This window comes from Equus caballus, chromosome 12 (assembly GCF_041296265.1).
Source record: "Equus caballus isolate H_3958 breed thoroughbred chromosome 12, TB-T2T, whole genome shotgun sequence".
Classification (NCBI taxonomy): Eukaryota; Metazoa; Chordata; class Mammalia; order Perissodactyla; family Equidae; genus Equus; species Equus caballus.
Genome location: NC_091695.1, coordinates 38,704,563 through 38,723,179, shown reverse-complemented (window position 1 = coordinate 38,723,179; position 18,617 = coordinate 38,704,563). Strand labels below are relative to the sequence as shown.

At 59.7% G+C, this 18,617-nt stretch overlaps 2 protein-coding genes across 20 annotated transcripts in view; one reads left to right on the top strand and one right to left on the bottom strand.

Moving 5' to 3' along the window:
- On the top strand, positions 1 to 3,100 carry TMEM258 (transmembrane protein 258). Its single transcript, XM_001494112.6, has 4 exons — positions 1 to 127; positions 1,627 to 1,736; positions 2,257 to 2,393; positions 2,992 to 3,100. The coding sequence occupies exons 1-3, from the start codon at positions 20 to 22 to the stop codon at positions 2,381 to 2,383; spliced, it is 345 nt and encodes a 114-aa protein (XP_001494162.3). The 5' UTR covers positions 1 to 19; the 3' UTR covers positions 2,384 to 2,393; positions 2,992 to 3,100.
- A 551-nt stretch (positions 3,101 to 3,651) lies between these two features.
- MYRF (myelin regulatory factor) overlaps positions 3,652 to 18,617 on the bottom strand; it is a 34,077-nt gene continuing 19,111 nt past the window's right edge. For 7 of the 19 annotated variants that reach the window (XM_023654180.2, XM_070229977.1, XM_023654184.2 and 4 more), the window contains 20 exons: positions 17,636 to 17,831; positions 16,302 to 16,378; positions 16,015 to 16,125; positions 15,497 to 15,587; positions 14,909 to 15,109; positions 14,477 to 14,591; positions 13,814 to 13,923; positions 12,954 to 13,114; positions 12,808 to 12,880; positions 12,431 to 12,519; positions 12,082 to 12,150; positions 11,577 to 11,657; positions 11,328 to 11,416; positions 11,022 to 11,213; positions 10,532 to 10,783; positions 8,752 to 8,839; positions 8,445 to 8,519; positions 7,970 to 8,075; positions 6,424 to 6,498; positions 3,652 to 6,227 (listed from right to left, as the gene is read on the bottom strand). In XM_023654180.2, the coding sequence (XP_023509948.1) occupies positions 6,147 to 6,227; positions 6,424 to 6,498; positions 7,970 to 8,075; positions 8,445 to 8,519; positions 8,752 to 8,839; positions 10,532 to 10,783; positions 11,022 to 11,213; positions 11,328 to 11,416; positions 11,577 to 11,657; positions 12,082 to 12,150; positions 12,431 to 12,519; positions 12,808 to 12,880; positions 12,954 to 13,114; positions 13,814 to 13,923; positions 14,477 to 14,591; positions 14,909 to 15,109; positions 15,497 to 15,587; positions 16,015 to 16,125; positions 16,302 to 16,378; positions 17,636 to 17,831 (2,332 nt within the window). In that variant the 3' untranslated portion in view covers positions 3,652 to 6,146. The remainder of the gene's footprint in view (positions 6,228 to 6,423; positions 6,499 to 7,969; positions 8,076 to 8,444; positions 8,520 to 8,751; positions 8,840 to 10,531; positions 10,784 to 11,021; positions 11,214 to 11,327; positions 11,417 to 11,576; positions 11,658 to 12,081; positions 12,151 to 12,430; positions 12,520 to 12,807; positions 12,881 to 12,953; positions 13,115 to 13,813; positions 13,924 to 14,476; positions 14,592 to 14,908; positions 15,110 to 15,496; positions 15,588 to 16,014; positions 16,126 to 16,301; positions 16,379 to 17,635; positions 17,832 to 18,617) is intronic. The other 12 variants (XM_023654181.2, XM_070229978.1, XM_070229980.1 and 9 more) reach the window with 3 other exon arrangements.

Below are 18,617 nucleotides of genomic sequence, written 5' to 3'. Positions count from 1 at the left end.
CAGGACTACAAGTCCCACAATGCCAAGGGCGCGGCCGCACTTCCTCTTCCGGCCGAACAGGGCGCCTGCTCCCGCCGACGTGTTCTTCCGGTGGCAGAGCGGCGGATACCCTGAGCCCGGCAAAATGGTGAGAGGGCTGAGGGGAGTTCCCGACAGGGCTGTGGGGACCCGTCGGTGCCCGTCCCACGCCCCGTCTCTCTCGCAGAGACCTCAGACGCCCGAGCTCTCGAGAGCGGGAGGCTCCTGTATCCTCCGGCTTGGGCTGAGGGGCGGGGAGGGGAAGCATCCTGCCGTGGCCTCTTTAGGCTGAGGTTTTGATCTCGCGATTTTTAAGGGTGAGGGACTTGAGGTGCATTTTTAAGACTTTCGAGCTTTTGTCTCTGTTACCTGTGTTCAAGCTCTCTCTACCTGGCAAGTTCTTCCCCTTGCCGAACTCGTATTCATCCTACAAGGCCCTGGGCAAATGTCACCTTCTTGGTGAAGCACTTCCAAGTCTCTGGGGCACTTGGCCGCTCCCTCCTGGGAGCTCCCGCAGCCTCGGTACAGACCTCTCGCCACGTGTCACGGACCTCTTTGTTATCTGCCACGCCTCCTAGTGACCACCGTCTGACGTGCAGCCAGCCCTGGGATGATGTCTATTCATCTTTGTATTCCCAGTGCCAAACACAGGGCCTGCCATCGGAGGCTCCATAAATGGCAGCGATTGTCTGTCGTTTTCAGGGGGGGCATAAATGTGTACGGAACTGAATTGCAGTGTCTCTTAGAACAATAGGGTCAGTTTACTTCTCCCGAGTTGTTATGTTCTGGGTTTTAGAAGCGTTGGCCGGTGGGTGGACAATGGAAGTTAACATTTGTACCGAATTTGACGTTTGCAGCCCTCTTTCACTGGCATGATCTCATAATCTTCCCATAACTTTGGGAAGGAAACAAACACCTATTGATGAGCGCTTACTCTATGGCAGGCCCTGAGCTAGGTCCTTTGACGTTTGTCATCTTCCTTAAATCATACGTCAACCCTGGGAGACAGATATCATTCTAACTCCTTACTGAGGCTCATGTTATTCACTAGAGCCAGAATTTTGACTGATGTCTTCCGCGTGGAGATCCTGAGATTCCATAATCGTGTAGCGGGAAGACTATAGAATTAGCAGTTGAGATCTGGGTACTGGTCCTGGCTGCGTGAATTACAACAGGGATTCTTAGCTTGGGGTCTACAGATATGGGTCCATAAAGCTCTTAAAATTATAGGCCGACTTTTTTTTAATATGTGGCTTTTCCCAGGCAGAGTTCATGCGTTTCATCACGTTTTTTTCATAGCGGTGGGGGGCCTCAGGTGATGCTATGGACCACTGATGCATAGCTAATCAGTCACCTTCTGTGTTTCAGCCTCTGATTCTCAGCTGCCCTTCTTAGCAAAAGACAAAGGGCCCCCTTTGTGTAAGATGTAATTGTTGTCCTTCCCACACTGAATCACCTGATGTTGGTTCTGAAGGATTTCCGTACTTCCCAGGCTGAAACAGGCCTTTAGCAGGCACAAGCAGCCCGAGGCTCCTTGATGACCCCGTGGTCCCCCCAGGTTGAAGTCGTGGGATTCTTCGATGGCTCTGATCTCATGTCCTCCCCTAGGAGCTTGAGGCCATGAGCAGATACACCAGCCCAGTGAACCCGGCTGTCTTCCCCCATCTGACTGTGGTGCTGTTGGCCATTGGCATGTTCTTCACCGCCTGGTTCTTCGTGTATCCTTTTGCTGAGCAGCCCGTGGGCCAGAATTAGTGACGTGGGAAACCGAGGGAGAAACCACGCGGGGCACATGCACCCTGTCAGTTTTGTTCTGGCGTGAGGATGGGGGAGGGATGGAAGTCAAGGGAAGGCTCTGGATGTCCCAGGTCAGGTAGTGCCCATATCTTCCAAGTTCGGGTGAGCTCAGTTTGCTCTTCAGACTTCCAGGATAGTAAACAGAGGGCCTGGCTGCACTGGAGGTTGGGGATAGGGGACCTGAAGTTGAAAACTGGTATAAGGAGGGGTGCACTGAGGTGTCAGGAGATCTGAGGGCTAGTCCCAGCTCTGCCACTCATTAGCTGTGTGACCTGGGGCAAGTGACGTAACCTCTCTGGGTCTTATTTTCTTCATGGGTGGTGGAGGGGTGGTACGGAGCACCAGAGGCCCTTTGCCCAGACCTTTCTCCCAGAGGTGCACTGGCCAGGCTCCCTGCCCTGCGCAGTCCATCCCTTTTCTTCTCCTTAATCGCCCTGCCAGTTATGAGGTCACCTCCACCAAGTACACTCGGGATATCTACAAAGAGCTCCTCATCTCTCTGGTGGCCTCGCTCTTCATGGGTTTTGGAGTCCTCTTCTTGCTACTCTGGGTCGGCATCTACGTGTGAGCCCCCAAGGGTAAGAGCTGTGACAGGGTGGGACACTGGAGAAGCCACCAGGTCCTCAGGCCTGCACGACCCTTTGGGCAGTGGAGACAGACTCAGCAGAGTGGATGGGGACGCCAGGCACATGTGCCTCTTTCCCTGTCCTTAATGGGGATTTGAACTGAGCGTGACCTACCTTGTCCATTCAGGGGTCTCCACACTGCCCAGGGCCTCAGGTGGGCTTTGGCGTGTCCTGCGTAGGGCTTTGGGCACAGGCTTCCCGTGGTTACACAGCTGCAATCTTGCAAGTCACACCATTGTCTTAGAGAGACTCCTGGGGAGTGGGCTAGAAGCGGGTCAGGATCTGGGACTTAGAACTTCAGCAAGGAGTACCATCTTGGTTAGTCTCGGTGTTTTCAGTCATTGAAATAAATCTTGACTAAGTGATTTTTAAAAAACCAAAAAACCTTGCTGCAGATAATCCGTCAGACAAGTCACTGAGAATCGGCCCTGGTGGCCCAGCTTCAAAGGAGTGTGCCTGCCAGCCCTTGCCCCCGGAGCATAGGGGTTCAGTGAGAAAAGTGGGTCAAATGAGGGTCCTTGGTCTCATTTTTGATACCCCTCTCTTTCAGGTTCCAACCAGGCGGCTTCACTGAATCCCTGCTTTTGTAAATTAATTTTTTTACCATTGCTGGAAGTGTCCCACCTGCTGCTCACAATAAAGGCAGATGTGTGACAGTCCCTCTGGTGCCCATTCTGCGGCGTGGGGGTGGTGCTGGTGCTGGGTGCCAGTCCCACCCCTTCCCATTTCTCTTCTGCCTTTCAGTCGGTTCCTGCTCCTGGGAAGCCGTGCCCTCTACCTTTGAGGGGCGAGGCGGGTGTGGGAGGGCTGTCTTGTCCTTGGAGTTGAAGGCCTACCCTCGTCTGTTGTTCCTAGAGCAAACTTCTCCTGAAACCCGCACCAAGCAAGTCTGCCCCAGGCCAGTCCCCTCCTCTAAGTGTAGCCACCCTTCTCTGGGCTGGGGACCCTCAAGAGGCTCAGCTTGTCCCCAAGAAGGCTTTTCCCTAATGTGGCTACTTTGAACCCAAGTAAGGCAGCTGTAGGTCTGTGGGGTGTGGCTAGGCGAGGCAGTTGCTGAGTCATGTTCCCCAGCCTGCATGACGCTAAGAAGGATAACGGAGGGCAAAGCATCCCTCTGGCTCAGCGGCCCCAGAGCTTCCACTTGGTCCCGGCCCCACAGGCGACTCCATCTCCCACCAGAACAATCTCAAGAAGAGACGGGGAGGCAAGCTCAGATACAAAGCAGTATTTATACATTTATTTATATACGTATATTTACTTCAGAAGAAAAGGACAGTTCAGGGGACAGGAGGCAAGCAGGCCCGGGGCTGCTTCCCTCTGCCCACTCCAGAGTCAGAGTTGGTACGCGATAAATATGAGTCAAAGCTCAGGGACAGGAACTGGGAGTTAACTGGGAGGGAGGGGGCGCTCTATGCACACGCAGGCTTTTGCAGGGGAGGTAATGTGGGTGGGGACTGTGCATGGAGAGGCCCTCTGTACAGCTTGAAGCTTGGGGGAGATTAGCCCAGTGGCTACGGGAATAAATGCCAAAGGGGAGAGGGGGAGGGAGGGATGGCTGCTGGGCCCTGGGAGGGGATGGAGCCCAGACCCCTGCTCACTAGTGCCACCTAGGCTGCTGTCAGCCTCCAGCAGGTGGCCAACTTGCCTTCCCTGAAGCACTTTAACCTTATTGGGCTTAAGGCAACTTTGGTCCAAGGTTGACCCCCCTCGAGCAGCTTGGAGCCCCAGCTTGGCCCCAATCCTTGCACTGAGGACCCCCTCCCCAGGCGTGGAAACAGCCAGCTGCTAACCAGATTGGGGCTATACTGTGTCCACATGGGCTCCAGGGGGCAGTGGAGGGTCACTTTCCAGTTAAAGACTGAGGGGCTGCAGTCCAAGAACTTGCACCCTGACTGAGGGAGCCCAAGAATCCTATTACAAGGGGCGGGTCTCGGCAGTTTTAAGGCATTAGAGGGAGAGTTCCCCCAGGGGGAGGAGGGAGAACAGAGTAGTCCTAAGTAAGGCTCCACCCCTGCGTGGTGTGCGGAGCCATGTAATTCCTATGTCAGCTTGAGGGGGTGGGACCACGTTGGGGAGCGGACTGGGAGGCAGGGTACTCCTGCTGTCCCCTAAATTCCCCTGGTGTTTCCCCATCCTGAGAAGTGCTCTGAGATCTACGGCAGAGGGGGCCCACAGTTCACAGGCTGCTTCAAGATGCAGCTTCCCCACCACAAGGCCTCCCATTCAAAGCGGAGAATGGGAAGTAGGAGAGGGGCAAGGCCTGGTTCCCAACGAAGTGGCAGAGTATCACAGCAAGGACGGTCAGTCCCGGCCCCCTTCCTGAACCCTGCAGACATGGCTGAATGATTTCCACCCTCCTTCCGTGAGCCTGGATGTGGCCTCAATGCTCCAGGCACCCACTACGTGCCACTAACGTTGGCACTTGTGATGAGACTTCATAAGCCAGGCCCACTGCTTCGCTCCTGGGAGGAGTGGCAGAGATGGGGCCTCCTGCCAAGCACGGGTCCCTCCAGCTTCGCTGTCCGAGCCCAGCACGGGAGCCCCTGATTTGGGGAGACGAGGCCACCAGCAAACAAGTGTGGAGGGAGAGGCCAGGCATGGTGGTCAGGAGTGGGATGGTCTTGAGGCTCCGTGGGACGGATCAGAGCCAGGGCCCTGTCTGCAAGCATGCCCCCCAGGGCTCTGGCCCACCCTGGGCTTTCCATCTCCATCCTTCCACTCCTGCCCTTGGTTTAAGTGCATTTTAGTAATTCATTAACAACAGCCAAAGCTGTCTGCGTCCACCCACCAGCCAAGACCGGCCTACTGCCCTGTAGGGATTCCTGCTCCTCTGCTCAGAGGGAGTGATGGGTCACTGACACTACTGTGAGCTCTGGAAGCTCCAGGGGTCCAGGCCATGGGGCAACAACGCCATCTGGGGACTCACCGGGACCTTCCCTCCCCAGATACTCCAGGTTCAAGGGTCCAAGGCTTACCTGGCCCACTGGCCCCCATGGTTCAGCCAGGCACTAAGTGTACGTAAGGCACATGGTCAGTCTCCAGCCCATCCAAGGGCTGGCTTCAGCTGTCCTGGGAGCTCTTAGGAGCCAAGTTTACCCGGAAAGAAGAGACCTCCTGGGCCACACTTAAAGCTTATAAGTCCAAGTCCAGCGTAACAGGCAAACCCCAAACGTCCACCACCTAGCCACCCCCAGGGAGCAGCTTCGAGGATGAAGGCTGTCTGCCCTCTGCCGACTCATGGGTCCAGCCAAGTCTCTTAGGGCTCATCCAGGCCCCCCGCTGCTCTCAAAAGTGGGCAGGTCCTCTCCAAAAGCGGGTGGCTCCCAGTCTCAAAGGAGGGGCAGGGAGGGTGGGCTCTGGACAGTCACAGGCTTCCCCTTGCCTCCAGGGCACCTGAAGCCAGCCCTCCACCCACCATATCTGGACAGATGTGAATTGGTCCTGTCCTGGCCCCACAGGTCTCTCTCTGGCTTCCTCCATGGTGTGTGAGGGGCGACCAGCAGGAACAGCAACTCCAGTGTGAGGACTTCCAGTTTCACCAGTCTCGGGGAGGGCCAAGCCCGGCTCAGTCTCTCTGAGGGAGTGCCAGTGAACGGCAGAGAGATGGCGGGCAGCAGGCTCCAGTGTAACACCATTGCATCCAGTGTGGAAGGGGCGCCCAGGGACCCCCGGGCCCTGGTGTGGTGCTGCCTTGAGGAAGGCAGCTCAGTCACACAGGCGGTAGAAGTGGAAGTAGTAGTCTGTGGCTGGCCGGGCCAGAGCCTCCGCGCTGCAGTTGGCCTGACCCTGAGTGGAAGGGCAGCAGGAATGGGTGAGGCGGCTCTGGAGGTGCAGGGCAGGAGGCACTCCCCCTGCTCACATTGCCTGACACTGTCTCCCAAGTCCTTCCACGCGCTCTGCAAACCCCCCCACCCCTCCCCAAGCCCCACACTGAGATACAGGTATCTGGACCTCTGGGGACAGGTGGGGTGTCTGTGCTCACCAGCAGTGCCACGCGGAAGTGGTAGGTGAATTCACGGAAGGACAGGATAGTTACTGGCCACTGGTGGGAAGTGCCCTGGAGAGAGAAGGGAGAGGGGTCAGGACAGCCCCTGCCCCTATCCCAACCAGCATCCCTCGCGCCACAGCCATCACAGCCCTGGACTCTCAGCAAGGTTTTTGAAGGGTAAAAGCAGAGAGATCAGAGGGAGCAGGTTCTGCTTTGGGGAGCAATGGCAGGCACCCTCTATGCAGACTATGCCAAATACCTTCAAGTCCACAGCCGTGCCCCCTGGCCCCTGCCTCCCTTCCCTTGCACCCATTATGCTCCAGGCACATCCAGGTATTTCACTGACCCCATCCTCACCACACCCCAATAAGGTGATGCTGTTTCTAGATGAAGGAACTGAGTTGCTTGCCTAAAATCACCAGTGGACACGCAGCAGAGCTGGGATTCAAACCCAGGTCTGTCATGCTCGCCCTTGCCGGGTAGCGTGAGGCCTGGCCGCATGCAGCTGGCCCACCTCCTACCTGGCCCCTATACTCTGTGGGCTCAGGCCTCAGCTCCCCGTCTAAGGAGCATCCGGCCAGGCTCTCCCTCCACTCAGGTGCTGTCTTCTCTGCAAGGTCACAGGGCCTGGGCCCCTTTTGAGGCTCGCTCACTCCATCCTCTACTCAGGTTACTTTCTGCACATCTTTTCTCCCCAGGTAGAGAAGGCATTCTTGGAAGGCCAGGCCCATGTCTACCCCAGCTCTGCCTCCCCACAGCTTGGCCCAGCACTGGGCCTGGGACAGGGAGGCCCTGACAGATACTGGTTGAATAAACACATGAATGGATGAGAAGAAATTTCCTTCATTTGTGTTGAGAGTCACAACTTTGGGTCACATGGCCAGTGACAGGGACCCAGCCGTTTGGTTCCCGGAGCAGGAGCTAGCCCTCTACATGTAGCCCAAGGGCTCTTCCAAAATCATAGCTCGAACCATGCCACTTGCCCAGCCTGAGCCTGAGGGCGGGCTTCTTGTTGTCCCCGGACTCTCAGCCCTTGCACACACAGTTCCAGCCCTGCCAGCAGGCGGCGCCCTCCCTGGCTTCCAGATCTCTGCACATGCTGTTCTCCTGAGACACCGTCCTCTTCCTTCCCCAGCTGACCCCAAATCATCCTTCAGGTCTCGTGTTAGTTAAACATGACTTTTGTGGGTGGCTGTCCTGACCCTGAGACCAGACCAGGTTAGCTCTCCCTGCTGTGGGTGCCGAGGACACCCGCCCTGTCCCCACCACTGCACTCATTCCAGTTGGTCTTCATGGAGCTGTTTTCTTCCCCAGGCTCTGTCGGGACAGGGCCAAGGATGGGACAGAGCAGGGACAGGGCTGAGAAGATGCTCAGCAGCAAGGTGCACGCATGCCCCCCTCCCCAAGGCACAGAGGCCCAGGCCCTGAAGTGTCCCTTATGGAGCCGCCTTCACTCTGAGCCCTGGCTCCCTCCCCTCTCCCGTTTGGGGGCCCAGCTGTGCCAGGGCAGAGGAAGCTCTGGGGCCTAGCTGGCCCCTACCTGGGTGTCCTGGTGGGTGTGAAGGCTCTGCAGAAAGCCCCCCTCCTCACACGGCTCCTCCTTTGACATGAGGCGGCACAGCACGACGGACACGGGAGATGAGGAGCTGGGGGAAGGCCAGTCAGCAAGGAAGTGGGCTTCCGAGTTCCTCAGCGCCAGCCCCGCCCAGCCAGCCCTCCACTCCACCCGCCCTGCCCCACTGAAACAGCCACCACATCCCACAACCTGAGAAGGAGGCATAAGAGTCAGGGTCCTAACAGCTACCGTCCCTTCCCCACCTACCATCCCGCGTGGTCTTCACACCCCCGGGAGGCAGCAGCCCATTTTACAGGAGCGCTGAAGCCCAGAGATTGCCTGGGTCCCAGAGCCAGTGAAGGATGGGGCAGGCGATAAACTTAGCATCATCCCTCCCAGGCCCCCTTCGCCAAGTTGCCCAGGACCACCGCAGCCCTTGCTCCCTGGCGCTGGCACTCACTTCATCTGCAGGGTCAGGCTGAGGTGCAGCGGGGTGCTGCTGCTGATGGGGATGTGGTAGGTGAAGTTGCCAGGCCTGAAAGGGCAAAGCTGGCTCCTTAGCCCAAGGCCAGCCTGCTGAAGGCCCCCCCGTCGACTCCTCAGCCCCCAGTCTACACTGGAGCCCTTCGAGGCCCGAGAAAGGGGCTGCCCCGCCTTGGGGGGGAAGCTCCTCCCTGAGGGGAACAGGAGCTGGACATCTGTACTGCCTGAGCTCATGTCACCTGAGGGAACCTGTCCTTGGGGTGAAGGGAGGGAGCCAGGCCCACCTGCAGGCATTCCCTGGGGCGCAGTACAGGGAGGTGATGGGCATCGAATTCTCCAGCACCTGGATGGAGGTCAGGGAGGGCACTGGGTCTGCAAGGAGAGAGGCCGTTGGGGCAGGGAGCAGGGTGACAAGGCAGGACACAAATGAGAAGCAGCCAAGACTTTCCTTGCCAGACTGGGATCGGTCACTCCCACCTTAGGATGAATAAGTTCCAGGTTGTTCTTTCTAGACCCCCACAATGGCTGGGGTCACACCACCCTCTTCCCTAGCAGCCCAAGCACCAGCCGGTTCCCATGAGCCTGAGGTCTGCCTGCTTGACAGAACCAGAATGCCCAGGAGCAGGGATGGCTCTCCCATATCCCCTGCCAGGGCTGTAGAGGAGCCTGCCCCTCAGGCCTGTGTTCCCCATCGCACACATCTTTGCCCAGCTCTGGCTTCAGTGATGTCAACTTGGTAGCTTGAAATCAGCCACAGTGGGAGTATTCACACAGGCAAATCAGGGCTTCCCCGACCCCCACCCCGAGAGCCGACTGTTAAATACCAGCACACCACTGCGTGTGGCCCTCTCTGGACCAACCCGCCACAGACTGGCTGGCTGGGTAGGACTGAAGGGTGACGGGGGGGTGGGGGACACAAGGCTTTCTTGTTTATCTCAGTTCACCTACAGGCTTGCTGCTGCCTGACCATCCCCCCCCCCCCCAAGAGGGGGAAGCTGGGGCCACTACCACTGAGCATTTGCTAGACCTGGTCCATTTTCAGCTCCAAGAGACACTCAAGGACCCCAGCAGAACGCAGAACACCCCATGGACCCATGGACAGGTATCACATACAGACAAGATGGAAAGGGCCCTTCCCACTCCTCTTCTGGGTGAACTCTCACTGTCCTTCAGACACTTAATTCCAACGTCACCTTCCAGATCCTTCCTTGATCACCTCCCCACCCCAGCCTCGACAGAGTGCCCTCCCCAGGTGCCCAGCTGCCTGCACGTCCCCTCAGAGCCTCACACTCTCCTGCGTTTCGGTGTCTGTGAGCTCTTTGGGGGTGGGGCATGTCTGTCTCCATCACCCCCAGGGCCCTGTACAGAGCCAGCCACAGAGCAGAGGCCCAGGAAATGGCTGTCTGGTGAGCATGCACCCATGGGGTTTCCCTCATCACTTTGAACTTCAGACTCGGCAAGCCACAGTTTCAAAGCTTCTTTTTTTTTTTAAGCCACAAAACTCACCAAATGAAAGTTGATGAGGAGGCCCAGTACCTGGAGCATTGCCACCAGGCTGAAGGCTCTTGGCTCTTGGCCTCCCCTTCAACCTGCAGGGCAGCCCTCAGAGGGAGCCTGGTTTGAAAACCTCTGCAATAAAGCATTCTCTGGCTTTGTTAAAACCAAGGGTTTGAGGTTTGGAAAAATTGGGGGGACCCTGTACAACACCCTCCTTGCCCTGGCATGGTGACACAGAAGGAGGCAGGCCTGGAGTCAGGCCAACTTGGGATCAAATTCCAGCTCTGCCACGGACAGGTTGTACAACCCTGGGCAAGTCACTTTACCTAAGTCTCCATTTCCTCCTCTGAACCATGGGACAGTTCCTGTCTTGCAGGAGTGTCATGAGGAATCAATGAGGCGATCTATCTGAGGCTCCAGGCCTGAGTCCTGGTACTTAGTAATGCTCTGCAAACGTCTGCTGACTGACAGTTCTGCACCCAGGCCTTCACGTGACTGGGCTGAAATGGGCCCTGGCGAGGGAGCCTTGCTGGGCTGGGCTGAGAGGTGGGGCGGCAGAGCATGTACCTGGCTGGTCCCGGGCCTGAGTGGGCTGAACAGGGCTCAGGCCAGGCTGGGGGGCTCCTCGGCGGGCCCGGCCATGGAGACCGAGGCTGGGGCTGTTCTTGGCTTTGCCCTGCCCCCCAGGGAAGGGGACTGCAGGGCTAGCCACAGGCTCCAAGCTCTTTGAATGCTTGAAGTGGCCAATGCCATTGGCTGACAGGCCCCAGGACTTGGCTCTGATGTTGGTGACTGGCAGCAGGGCCATCTGGCTGGGGCCTGTGGAGAGAACCAGGGACAGGCTGAGAAGAGGGAACTGGCTGCCTCCTGCTCAGCTGTCTCTAGGACCCCTGCAGACTCTAGGTGACTCCCATATGCCTCTTGGTTCCCTCCCAGTCTTTCTGCAGAGCCTTATTCTGGGCTCCAGGAGACCCTCCCACCAGTGAGTCTTGGGGGCCTTTCTCTGGACTCACACAAACCACCTCCCAACCCAAGCCTGGCCCCAAGATAGCCATACCTGAGCGGTTGGTGGAGGGGCTGGGACTGGGGCTGAGACCGTGACTGGGGTTAGAGCTGGGGCCAAGACTAGGGGCAGGAGTAGGGCTGGGGGTGGACGAGGAGCAGCAGACGACCGGGCAGGGGCGGCTGAAGCACAGGTCCACAGTGCGTATGGCTGGACCCGGAGCTGAGCTGACCAGGCCGGCGGTAACTGAGGAAGGAGGCCAGAAGCTGTGTGAGCCAGAGGGGAGCAGCAGAGCCCCCCAGCCAGAAAACAGCCACCTCTCCCCCATCCCTTATCTCCAGACCCACCCCAGCTACGCACCCAGCAGCAAAGAGGGCTGTGTGCCTGGCAGCCCAGTGGTCACAGGGGACTGTCGGAGCTGAGTGGTCCCAAAGCTCTGGCTGGACCTGCTGGGGAAGGGTGGGCTGAGCTCAGAGGGGCTGGGAGAGCCGGAGCGGGGAGACCTGGGAGTCCCGGAGAAGCAGGAGGGGCAGGAGGAGGTGAACAGGGAAGGTGGAAAGGAGGCAGGAGCCAGAGGCAAGAGGGAGGGGGCTTGGTCCACACACGTACCATGGGCACAGGGCCTCGCTCCCCCCAGGGTGCTGGGGCCGGAGCAGGGCCAGAAGACAGGAAGTAGACACGGCAAAAGAGCTAAGGAGCAGCAGAGAGGAAAGGAGGGGACAGGCACCGGGGAGGAGAGAAGAGAAGACACAGTCAGAGATGGCCCAGGAGCTGCAGGTGACAGGGGGCAGAGCCCAAGTTCCCACCCTGGCCCTCCTTCCTCCCACCCTGTGTTAGCCTGGGCCCCCTGGATGCTACTGACTCAGGCCCAGCTACCCGGAGGAGCACTGAGTAGACCACAGAGAAATATCGGCTTCAGCAGGAACTGGGAAAAACAGCTTCCCCTCCTAGGGAGCCCTTCCCACCCACTTGCACCAGCCCCCAGCAGGCTGAGACCCTGAGGGGAAACCCCCTTGAGAGGACACAGCCTCCTTGGCTCCTCTGACCCTGGGCGGCCCACCGAAGCCCCGCTTGGCCTGGCAGCTTGGCCGCAGCCGGACCACCAGGGACATACCCATCAGTTTCTACCAGGTCCTCCTCAGTACGCAGGCTCAGCACGTACAGTGTGGACATGGACACCACGCTGGGAGCCACAGAAAAGGGCCACAGTTAGAGCTGGAGCCACCGTCCAGTGCCCTCTCTCTAGGGTAAGGCCTGTGGTCCTTGGGCCCAGGGGCTGGGCTCCCAGGGGTACACTGGTCTCCCCAGCCCTGAGGGACAAGACAGCACAAGGCAGCCCACCTCCTCCAGCAAGACCTCAGCCACTTGGTCTCCCAGTCACATCTTCCTCTTCCCCCAGGCCTGGGCCCGTGGGCAGCTCAACTCCCCCAGCCAGCACCCCCAGAGCCTAGAGGACAAGTCACCTGAAGGCCATGACCACCACCAGGGCAATGATGGTTCCCTGCAGGAAGCGCTGGCTGATGCAGGCCTGGTCTGGGACCACAGACGATGACTGAGGACCAGGAAGAAAAGGGGAAGAAGCAGACAAGGTCCAGACTTAGGGAGCCCATGGGTTCGTCTACTGTGGGCTCTGCTGGAGGTGGGGAAGCCAAGGTCTACTCATTCCCCCCGGGGGCAGAGGGTGAGAAAGAGAAACTGGAGGCTGGGAGGGCCAGAGGGTTGGGAAGAGAGGGGAAGCGCGTGGAGTCAGTGAGCCTGGAGAGATGCAAGCTGGAAGGAGACACTATGGGGGATGGAGAGGCCCCTGGTCTATTTGCCCTCCATTCCTGCCCACCCTCACCTTGCTGGCCACCTTGGGGGGCCTCTTCTTGTGGGGGACGCTGCCCGCCCGGCTGAACTGGCTCCCTGCATGGCTGCAGCAAGAGAGCCAGGGTAAGAGGTGCCTCTGGGAAAGGGGTCTTGCCCTCCCCCACCCCATGCCCCCACCTGAAGGCGCCTGAGCTGCCAGTGGACTTGAGACTATCAAGTCGCCGCAGTTTGGCCAGCTTGTGGCTCCAGCGCTCCAGCTCATCAATGCGCGTCTCCAGGTTGTCAGTCAGCTTGCACAGCTCCTTCACAGCACCCACGTTCTCCATGAAGATGCGCTCCTGCCACAGCCAATGGGCCAATGTTGAGGGCACAGTCAGCTCCTGGGAGACCCAGGCTACAGGCCCAGTGGGGAGCAGAAGAGGAGCCCCTCCAGGCCTCCCTATGCAGGCCAGCCTCAGCTCCCACCACTCTCTGTGGGCCCAAATAGCATCCCCACCTCTGCACCTTTGCCTGGGCCATCCAGCCTGCCTGAACAGCCCCCACCCTGCTCGTCGGAACTCTCCATCTCTCGGAGGCTCTGGCCTTCTGCCCTCCCCGCTCCAATGAACATGGTGTCTCAGACTTCAGCACTTTTATTCAGCAGAGGCCGAAACATACAACATGCTCTTCGGTGCCCAGCCTCACGCCAGGTAAGTTACAAACATCATCCTCACAATAAACCACATGTGTAAGCTTTGCAATAACCACAGGAGAATGTCTTGGCAGTTACTATTGTTTCCCTCCTTTTGCAGAGAAGGCAATGACCCTCAGCGAGGCTGCTCTTGCCCTTGACCACACAGCCATAGAGCGCAAGTCCCCAGCTTCCCGCGCTGAACGCCCTCCCCTTCCCTGGGGGGTGGGGAGGGGGCTCTGGAGGCATCATGAGAGAGAGTTGGGCTGCTCCTGCCTCTGCACTTCAGTGCCCCCGTCTCTATGGAGGAGGAGAATGCCCTCCAGCTGGCATCCCTCTGCCCCTTAGGTTCCCCCACCCTGCAGACCTTGTTCACCACCAGGAAGTTCTCTATAGTTTTCCCATTGGCAAAGACTACGTCTCCAGTGTCCTTCACGGCCTCAGGCAGGATCTCCTTCACCTCCTGGGCGATCACACCTGGGGAGGGACAAGTCTAATGTAAGGAGGGGGCAGGGATTGGAGAGGGCGAAGTTCTGAGGGCTAGAGATTTGGGTTCTAAGGAGCCTTGAAGCAAGGGGCTTCCACTTCCCACGAAGTGTTCACAGGGTTGTAGTTCCAGGGGGGTCAAGGTGTGGGGTTCTCGGGGCTGAAGGGAGAGGCGGATTCCTGGGAGTAAGGAATCCAGGGGGAACTCAGGGGAAGGAGGCAGGGATCCAGGAGGATGAAGGCAGGAATCATCTAGGGAGCCAAAGGGCGAGGATGCCAGGACCCCGATTCCAGGGCTTCCAACGTCAAGGGGCAAGGTACCCGGGTCCTGGGGAGGCGCGTTTTCCCGGGGGCTGAGGGGCGGGACTTCTAGAGGGCGGGATTCCCGGGGGCGGAGTTCCAGAAGTCAAGGGGAGAGGTTCCCGAGAGTAGGGTTTCCAGAAGACAGGGACACAGAATTGCCAGAGGACAGGGGCTGGGTTACCGAGGGCTGAGGTTACTGGGTTCCCGGACCCCAGCCCCATCCGCGCAGGCCGGTCCCTACCCGTCTCGGGCGCCGCGGTCGCCTCGATGCCAGCGCTGGCGGCAAACTCCGGCTTGTATCTGTAGTGCACCAGGCGCATGCGCGAGATCCTCTTCAGCTGCTCCATGGTGTCCACCTGTGCGGGAGCCAGGACCTAGACTGAACCCCTCCCTTCCCGGGCCCGTCGGGAGCGGGCCCCGGAGCCCTGCAGGGCGGCAGCCCCGAGGCTGCAGTGTGGAGAGGAGACCCTGCTACCTGGGTCCCCTGATGCAGAGATCGAGGGCCTGCCACCCCCTCCTCCTTCCCCTGCAGCCCCACCCCTCCATCTGGCCCCGCCCTTCCCACGAGCCCCGCCCACACAAGCAGCACCGCCCCTCGCAGCCCGCCCTTGCCACCAGCCCCTCCCCTCGCAGCTCGGCTCGCCCCGCCCCTCGCCCACAGCTCCGCCCCCACCTCCTGCACGTGCTCCTTCGCCCGCAGGTCTGAGGGGTGCATGAGCGAGCCCATGACCTTGACGTTGCCGTGCACGACCAGCGCCTCGTCTGGCCGGTCCGTGTTGATGCCCACACGGCCATGGTGGAAGACGGTGTCGGGCACTTGCGCCCGCTGCCACAGCACGTCGCTGTCACTCTCAAACTGGCCTGGATTGGAGGCCTAGTGCAAGTTGCGGTTGGATCAGTCCTGGGGGACGGGGGCCTGCAGCGCCCTGGGAAAGGGGGAAGCCCCGCAGCCATCCCTCCAGCTCCAGCCAGGGCTCCTCACCCCACCATGCCCAACTTAAACTGTCCCTCCATTGTGGCAACTCTCAGTCACTAGTGGGATCTCAGAAGGCTACCAGCTCTTGTCCACCTCCATGCTTTACTGTGAAGGAGACACTGCAGCCCGGAGAGGGTGGGAGCCTTGCCCAAGGCCGCACAGCCAGTGCACAACAGGATCAGCACTCCAGCTCCTGACTCCCCAGTACCCAAGTATTTCTCCTGGGTGCTGTCTCTCCCCGCTCTGAGGAGGACTCTCAACCCCCTGGGAGAAGGTGGCCCTCACCCGCACGATGATGCGCTCCGAGATCTGGGCAGCCAGCGTGTAGTTCTGGTTCTGTGCGTGGGCCTGGAGGGCCACCACCAGCATGAAGTACCTGGGGCACACAGGGCTCTTAGAGGCACCCAGGGTCCGGCCCCACCTGCCCCTGCCCCCCAGCCACACTTCCCGGGGAGAGGTACAGTGCACAAAACTGCCACTCAGTCATCTCCCACAGACTCCCCGCACCCCCAGGAAGTGGGCATTAACTCCTCATCCTACAGAGGAGGAATGTGAGTCTCCACCAGGGGGCAGAAATTCCCCAGGGCCCACAGCTAGGAAGCCACAGAGCGTTTCCTTAATCAGAAGCCAGGCTTCTGCTGTCCCGTCCTCAAGTCAGTTGAGGTCAGTTGAGGGCTCTGAGTCTCAGGTCCCTCATCTGTAACACGGGTCGGTCTGTGGGACTCTGTGCCACACAGGGTGGTATCTCCCTGCCCCTCCTCCTCAGAAACGGAGGGCCCCGGGGCAGGGTCTAGCCTGCTCACCTCTGGTCAGGGTTGGGCTTGCCCTTCTTGCGCATGTTGTTGGCGGTGGTCTCGCTGAAGTGCAACCGCCCCACGGTCACCTTCGTGACCTGCTCAGGGGGCAGATTGACCCTGCAGAGGAAGGGCGGGGTGCTCAGGGGGCAGGGAGGGGGGTATTGGAGAGGCAGGCCGCAGGGGGGGCGCCAGGTCAGGAGTGTGTGGCAGGTAGACATGGTGGGTGCCTGCGGGGCCCCCCTCAGCTCCCAAGCCAGCTGCAGGTACCACGTCCCACGGGGTCAGACACTCACGTGACGGGGTTGAAGGGGCGCTTGCTTCGGTCTGACTGGGACTGCTCGATGTTGATGGACTGGTTCAGGGCCTCCAGCTGGGGGAGGAGCACAGTCCAGTGGCACCTCAGGGCCCCCTGCTCCCCGCCTGGTCCTGCCGCCCTTCAGCCTCACTTGCCACAAACTCCGGTGCCTTCCCCGACATAGGTGCACACCCACATCGCTCCCCCCACCTCTGCAGGCATCCCCCCACGCACACACACTCCAGTCACCCTCACAGCCCCCACCTCCACATCCACACCCTCCCCCACCTCCAAGCACACGCCCCAAACCGGCCTCCATAAACACTTGCTCACACCCAAACCCATGCCCTCCCCAGACCCTGTCCCACACCCACGTCCCCTCAACCCCTCCACGAGCACTGGCCCCTCATGACACTGAAGGAGACACATGCGGCCGTGCCCCCTGGAAGCTCACGGTCTCAAAATCAACAGCCACTGTGGTTGTGCTGGGGGGGGTCACAGGGGAGGGGCCTCTAAGAGTAGAGATGGGCAAGTGTCCCCAAGGGCCAGGGACAGCAGCAGAGTGCACAGTGAAGGTTAAGGGGCAGTCAGCCAGCAGAGGAGGGAGGGCATGGGCGTTGGGAGGGCATCCCAGAGAAAGGGAGCCACCAGAGGAAAGACAGGGCCGTGTCTGGGGCCCAGCAAACGGCAGGGCTGGAGTGAAGGACTGGATCCCGAAGGCTTTTGGGGGCTCAGCTTAGAAGTTAGGGGGGCTCTACTGGGAGGGCACTGGGAGCCTTGGAAGAATGGCGAGTGTGGTGCCCACCGTGTCTCAGGTGGGACAGGAGTCAGGAGCCAGAGTGGAAGCTGCCTTAGGCATTCAGACACGGAGAGGGGATGGCCTGGTCCCAGGAGAGGCAGAGGAGAGGAGAGGAGGGGACCGTGTCGAGGGAATAGCAGGGCCCTGTGCATGGTGAGGCGAGGGCAAGAGGGCCCCCAGACTCACAGCCTGGGTAACTAGGGCCCTGGGGCCCTCTTCCCTGAGCGGGGAGCCCAGGGGGAGGGGTGAGCTCATGGGGGGTTTATCTTGGGATGTGGAGCTGAGGCAGCTGACAGAGGGGTCAGGAGAGAGGTCTCGGCTAGGGGCACAGACTTGGGGGGCCCAGGGTAGAGAAGGAAACAGGTAACATAACTGAGCAGAGGGCAGAGGAGCCTGACAATTAGGGGCAGGCACAGGGAGGAAAGGCAGGGTGGCAGGGCTTAGCCGGGGGAGCTTCGCCTTGGGGTCTTTCAATGCCCTCATGCCGTCCTGGCCCTCCTGCCCAGCCCTCCTTGCTGAGCCCCCAAACCTGCCTTCACTCCGTGCAACTTCAGGTAGAAGCAATCAAGGGGCTTGAGGCCTTCGGGCGTCTTGACGTACTTGGGCTCGCCCAGCATGCCGATGTACACCGTCACCTGGAAGTGGTTCTTCTTCTGGCACACGAAGGCATCATCGCCCACCGAAAAGTTGAAGCCCTTGTCGGCATCCACGCGGTAGGTGAGCATGGGCCTGGGGGCAGGGGAGGGCACTCACCCGGGGCCCCCCAAAGATGGCCCCGAATGTCGGTCCCTCCCACATGCCTGCGTTCCACAGCAATTTCCTAGCCGGTACCCCGGACGATCCTCAAACCACTCATGGGGCTGCCCCCACTCCTCAGAAATGGAAACTGAGTCCCCAGGAGGATTTACGATCAGGTCTGCCAACTCCTCAGCCGATATTCTTTCCTCTACATGCCTGGGCCCACCCCGCCCTGGTGATGGGGAGGCAGGGCAGGACCCTTGAGGCCCACCAGACAGGAGGGAACTCTCCTGGGGGAGATTGACGGCCCCTCACCACACTTGACTCCTTCCCAGAACACGGCCTGAAGCCCCCTCCCTCCCGGGAGATGGGGTGAGAGGGGATATGTCTGCAGAGCATCACTACTGCCTGACAGCTGGTTGCCGTGGCAACGGTGGAACCAGGCGCCGGCTCGGCACTGGCCCAGCCCCTGCCCACCAGCTTGCTCAAGCCCCCAAACATCCTCATTCTGACTCCTCCATCCATCAGGAGAGGGACACTCTAGACAACCTAGAAGCAGCCTCAGTTTACCCATCTGTTGCTGGGAAGGTGTTCCAAGCACTTTCCAGGACCCTTAGGGGACCTCCAGGTGGCAGGAAGGGGGGCAACTACTGGCCTGCCCTCATCCAGGTCCCCAGGCACCAGGAATGCTCCTGATGCCCAGGGCCTGCTGGAAGAAGCTAGGCAGGGAAAATGTTTCCCAACTTGTGGGGAGAGGCCTTTGGGCCTGGCTAACAA

Excerpts from the sequence above, each read along its gene's own strand:
- TMEM258 (XM_001494112.6), top strand. The coding sequence starts at position 20 with ATGCCAAGGGCGCGGCCGCACTTCCTCTTCCGGCCGAACAGGGCGCCT. Across the intron at positions 128-1,626 it reads ACCCTGAGCCCGGCAAAATG|GAGCTTGAGGCCATGAGCAG; the intron begins GTGAGAGGGCTG and ends GTCCTCCCCTAG. Across the intron at positions 1,737-2,256 it reads TTCACCGCCTGGTTCTTCGT|TTATGAGGTCACCTCCACCA; the intron begins GTATCCTTTTGC and ends TCGCCCTGCCAG.